This window comes from Rhinopithecus bieti, unplaced genomic scaffold (assembly GCF_001698545.2).
Source record: "Rhinopithecus bieti isolate Rb0 unplaced genomic scaffold, ASM169854v2 scaffold_13261, whole genome shotgun sequence".
Lineage (NCBI taxonomy): Eukaryota > Metazoa > Chordata > Mammalia > Primates > Cercopithecidae > Rhinopithecus > Rhinopithecus bieti.
Window position 1 is genome coordinate 881 of NW_016807494.1, and position 6221 is coordinate 7101.

Consider the following 6221-nt stretch of genomic DNA (forward strand, 5'->3'; position numbering starts at 1 on the left):
GTTGGAGTGCAGTGGTGTGATCACGGTTCACTGCAGCCTCAACATCCAGAGCTCAAGCAATCCTCCCCCCTCAGCCTCCAAAGTAGCTGGGACTAGAGGTGAATGCCACCATACCCGGGTAATTTTTGAATTTTTTTTTTTTTTGGTGGAGTTGGGGTCTCACCATGGTGCCCAGCCTGGTCTTGAGTTCCTAAGCTCAAGCAATCGTCCTTGCCTCAGCCTCCCAAAGTGCTGGGATTACAGGTGTGAGCCACCACACCCAGACTGAATCATCTATTTATAATCATTTTTATTATGGGTTACCTGACATTTTCTTATTGATAGGAGTTCTTTATATAGTAGGGAATTAGCTCTCTGTAATAAGATGTGATGGATATTTCTGTCACTATCTTTCAACTGCTTATGGGCTTTTGTTTTTGGCCATGTAAAATGTTCTTATTTTTGTATAGTCAAATTTATTAATGTTTTCTTCCATGGCTCCTAGGTTTGAAGCCTGCTTTTTCAGGCCAGGCATGGTGGCTCATACCCATAATCCCAGCACTTCGGGAGGCCGAGGCAGGCGGATTGCCTGAGGTCTGATGTTTGAGACCAGCCTGAGCGACATGGCGAAACCCCGTCTCTACCAAAAATGCAAAAGTTAGCCAGGCACGGTGGCGGGTGCCTGTAGTCCCAGCTACTCTACTCAGGAGGCTGAGGTAGGAGCTTAAGAGGCACAGGTTGCAGTGAGCCAAGATTGCACAACTATACGCCAGCCTGGGCGACAGAGCAAGATTCCCATATCAAAAAAAAAAAAAAAAAAAGGGAGAGAGAGAAAAGCCTTTTCCAATTCAAGATTAAGTAAAACTCTCCTATGTTTTCTTCTTGTGGTTTTATTCTTTCATTTAAAAAAAATTTAAATCTTCAATCCTTTTCAAATATTGTAAGGCCTGAGAACAACTTGTTTTTTTCTATAGACTACTAAACAGTAGTCTCGATTTCCATTAAACCAACAATCCATCCTCTTCTTCACCATGTACTTGAGAGGCAACCATTGCAACTATTATACTAAATTCCCATAGACATCTGTGACTGTATCTGGATTTTCTTTTTTCATTCTTTCTCTATTTATGCACCACTACTACTCTGCTTTAATTATGATCACTTTATAATCTATTTTAAAATGCTCTTTAAAATGGAGTCTCTCTTAATTTGCTTTTTCAGAATTTTCCTGCTTGATTTCTCCCCTCTTAAATATGAATTTTAGAATTAACTCATCTAACTTAAAAAAAAAAAAAAAAAACAAGAGGCCAGGCATAGTGGCTCACACCTGTAATCCTAACACTTTGGGAGGCTGAGGTGGGTGGATCACCTGAGTTCAAGAGTTCAAAACCAGCCTGGCCAACATGGCAAAACCTTGTCTCTACTAAAAATACAAAAATTAGCTGGGTGTGGTGGTGAGCACCTATAATCCCAGCTACTCATGAGGCTGAGGCAGGAGAATCACTTGAACCCAGAAGGCAGAGGTTGCAGTGAGCCGAGATCATGCCACTGCCTGGGTGGCATGGGTGACAGAGCGAGACTCCGTCTCAACAACAACAAAAAAGGCCTGTTAATATTTTTATTGGGACTGATTTTAACTTATAGACTAATTTAGGATGTTGAGTCTTCTTTTCCAAGATCCTGTATGTCTTAACATTTGTTCATATGTATCTTGCACATTTCCTCTTAAGTTCCTTCCTGGTAGTTTATCTTTGTTTCTTCCTTTTTGTCTTCCAACTGGATGAAGTTTCACCAATTGATTTTTCAAATAAAGATATTTTAAGGTTTACTGTATCAATAATTTGTATTATACCTGGTTTTCCTCAAAGAAAGAAAAACTACATATTTTATTGAGAAAAGACTTCAACTATTAATTAACCTTGATGAATTAAAGGACCATAAGATTAAATAATGTTATGGTAAAGAGAATAGAAGATAAATTAACAAGAGAAATATTATGACACCCAAACGATAGAATTATGACAAAACAGTAAATAGTGACCAATATCCCACTCTGATGGACAATAATTAGAAATAGTGTAACTCAATTTGCTCAAACACACAAAATGATAGCAAAAAGCCACCAAATGGCCTACTGTAATTACCAAAGGCCATAAATTATGAGTATGAAACACACTAAATAACATACCAAACTTTAATTTTGTTATAAGAAATATTAAAAACATCATCATCAAGGTCATCTTTTAATACAAACAAATTGGCAGTTTAATTAAAAGTTCTCTTTGTATTTCATCACCATCTAAAGAGATCATTAAATCTAAATTCCATTTCTATTTGACCAAATCACTTTATATTTACAGACCTTCCTTGAACTTTCCCACCATTTAAAATGAAAAGTCTTGCACATACTTTTACCAGGCAGATAGACATAATGTCAGAACTAATGATCTAATTCTTCTTCTAACATATTTCCAATTTTCACTCAAAAGTAATATAAGGTTTTCCAACGTGTTACCAGGATAACACTGGAAAAGAAAAAATCATTTCACATGAAGAGCAATTCTCAGGAACTAACATATTAGATAGATTAATTTGTCTTCTACGTTTATATAAAGTAAAATAGGCATTTCTGCAAAGGCTCCTGAGATGATAAAGGATTTCACAAAAGATAACAAAAATGTACACAGAACTTTACAGCATCCTTAAATACTTCTTAGGACACTCAAGTATTTTTTGGAACACAGAAGGACATAGGTAATGTAAAACAAAAAAATTACGTTCAAAACCTGTGATCCTAACAAAAATGAAATTGTGCATTTAATTATAAGATGCATAAGTATAAACAGCACCTACATTAAAGCTGGTTAACAGGATATATTTAACATATAATCAATTATTCTGAAAAGTTATGTTTTGGTACTAGTCATTTTAAAGATTAAAAAAAATCAACATAGTAATGATACTAATAACTACTATTTATTGATTTTATTTTTTAATTCTTTTTAGAGGAAGGTTCTCACTGTGTTGCCCAGGCTGGAGCGTAGTGACTATTCACAGGTGTAATCACAGCATACTACAGCCCTGAATACCTGGCCTTATTAAGCAAATACCCCATCTTAGCCTTCCAAGTAACTGGGATTATAAGTACATGCACTGCTCCTGGCTTGATTTTATTTTAAACAAAACAAAACATTATTTTACCTCCGTGGTTTTCCCATAAGCCGCCTAATTTTTCCCCATTCTACTCTTGTTAACTTTCTTGTTTTCAAATTAGGAAAAGATTCCTTTAGACATACACAGAAGTCATTATCACCTTCAAAAAGCGGTCTGTAAAACAGAAATAGTATTTTAATGGTTACATACAATGTGTTACTTTCTTAAAACACATAAAATCACAAAATGCTAAACTTTCATTTCTACCCCATATACATAAAAACTGGCACACATTCAAAGTGCTAAAACTAAATCCTTGGCATTTGTGAAACATCTAATGTGTAAAAGTTGCTCAAGAAATATTATTTGTGTTGTGATTCCAAAAGACATTGATTTTTGTTCAATCTCTTATACAGGTATATCCTTTGGGACGCTATCCCGGCCCTGGCCTTATAGCAGGTGAAGATAAACCAAGGTAGCTACAAAGTATCTTTGTCCCAAAGGAATACCATCACCAAGGAGTCCTCTTTGGAATTAAACCAGTCTTGGGACACTGGAGGACTCTAGAGGGTTAGATTAGCTTGGGGGAATCCCAGAAGAACTCAGACCACACTGAGACACCCTGAAAACTCTCTTAAGCCTATGGACAAAAATAAAACAATTCTATTCATGAGTCTGGGAAACCAGGAACCAGTGTTGGCAATGATACATCAATGCCTTGGGCTCACATATGAACATTCATGAGATTCACAAGCTCCAGAGTAGGCAACTGGTATAGAAAACAGAGAAGGGAAGTAAACATAAATATCCAGCAGAGCAAGCAGCAATGACTGGCATATGAGGAAGGATTATAAATAAGAACTTTTCCTCAGTAAATTCCATTGCTGAATACCTGTATTTCAGTCAAATCTCATACTATGTTATACTTAAGCATACGTGTATACCTAACGTGCTTAAGTACCATATCCAAACAAGAAAGACTACCCTCCTAAAAATCTTAGTGTTTTTTACCATTAGTAATGGTTTCTCTACGATTATAACAACACTTAACATCTCAATTATAAAATGAATCTCATTCATTGCAAATAATGGTGTTTTAAGGTATCTCTACTCCATAGTCTTTAAAAATTATAACACAGAAATTATACTCTAATCAATTCTTCATAAAAATGTATAGTTTTCTTCCCCAACAAGGATAACGGGGAAGAAAACTATGACAAACAGAATAGATCCAACTGGAACGTGGAATAGAAAATGAATTCAGGGAAAATAAGATCAAAATAGACCTATAGAAAATGTTGTAGTTTAAAACACTTGAAAAACTTAAATTTCTGATTCAAATAATATTCATAATATAAGCCATGATACATACTTATCTATATTTGAATAGAACCACTCGTATATACACCATTTATGTGCTTTAGGAAGCTTGAGCAGATTACGTAATCGAAAACCAATCTTCTGTGAAGCTTTCTTATCTGGTGTTGACATTGTTGCTGTAAATTTCTATACAATAAAAAAAAAAGAGAGATTAATTTATGGCTCCATTAAGTAAAAATGAACATTTATAACCCTGAATAAATTTGCAAAAGGTAAATTATGTTTAAGTACTCAAAAAGATTCACCAATATTCAACATGGAATTTTTGTTGCTGTTTTAAACACTATTATTGCTGGGTTTTTTTTTGAGACAGAGTCTTGCTCTGTCGCCCAGGCTGTAGTGCAGTGGCATAATCTCGGCTCACTGCACCTCTGCCTCCCAGGTTCATGCAATTCTGCCTCAGTCTCCCGAGTAGCTGGGACTACAGGTGTGCACCACCACACCCAGCTAATTTTTGTATTTTTAGTAGAGACCAGGTTTCACCATGTTGGCCAGGCTGGTCTCGAACTCCTGATCTCAGGTAATCCGCCTGCCTCAGCCTCCCAAAGTGCTGAATTACAGGTGTGAGCCACAGCGCCCAGCTTAGATGGATACTTTTTTAATCTAGTAAAACATTTCTCTCCACTCCAACCCAAAAACCAGTATCATAATATTAAAAGACAATCAGAATGACAAATATTTCAACTACCACCACTAACCTAGTATGACAAAGATTTCAACTACCACCGCTATTTCATAACACTGTTTTGAAGGAGTTGGCCATTCAGGTAAGAATAATAAAATTTAGAAAGAAGATAAAACTACCATTTCCTTGTAGGTGAAAACTCAAGAAAATCCACTGTAACAATTAAAAACAGTAAGAAAATTTAATGAAAGGGGTAAATACAAAGTTGATATACAAAAACCACAATTCAAAAAAATCACTATCTTTTCTATATATAAATAATAACTGGACAGGTCATAAGAGTTTATATCCTGTTTATAATAGTGAAAAAAATTGACATAAACAAAAAAATATTAAATACACAGGAATATACTTAAGAAACATGCAAGACTGATATGGAAAAAATGTTTAAGTCTGTGGAATACTAAGAACTAAGTGGAACTACAATCAGTTCTTAGGTAGTCTCAACGTTACCTATAGATATGTAATTTCTCATAAATTAATTTATAATATTAGTCCAATCCCAGTCAAAATGCCAATAGGCCATTTTTTTCCCCTAGTCAAGTTGATTCTAAAGTCTACATGGAAAAATAAATGCACAAAAATATTTAGGAAAAAATCTTAGGCCAGGTGCAGTGGCTCACGCCTGTAATCCCAGTACTTTGGGAGGCCGAGGCAGGTGAATCACAAGGTCAGGAGTTTGAGACAGCCTGGCCAACACAGTGAAACTCTATCTCTACTAAAAATACAAAAATTAGCGGGCATGGTGGCTGTGCCTGTAGTCCCAGCTACTCGGGAGGCTGAGGCAGAAGAACAGCTTGAACGTGGGAGGCAGAGGTTGCAACGAGCAGAGATTACACCACTCCACTCCAGCCTGGGCGACAGAGTGAGACTCCGTGTCAAAAAAAAAAAAGAAAAGGAAAAAAATATTAAAAAAAAAATGTGATAATATCTTACCAGGCATTAAAACATAGTATAAAGTCATGTTAAACCAATTGTGTGTGTGTGTGTGTGTGTGTGTGTGTGTGTGTGTGTGTGTGTGTGT

The 6221-nt window shown here is 35.9% G+C and overlaps 1 protein-coding gene across 1 annotated transcript in view; it reads right to left on the reverse strand.

Annotated features, from left to right (window-relative positions):
- Positions 1-3176: 3176 nt before the first annotated feature.
- Positions 3177-6221, reverse strand: part of LOC108535929 (protein lin-9 homolog) — a 24087-nt gene continuing 21042 nt past the window's right edge. The window contains 2 exon segments of the mRNA XM_017882329.1: positions 3177-3306; positions 4505-4638. Coding sequence (XP_017737818.1) covers positions 3177-3306; positions 4505-4638 — 264 coding nt within the window.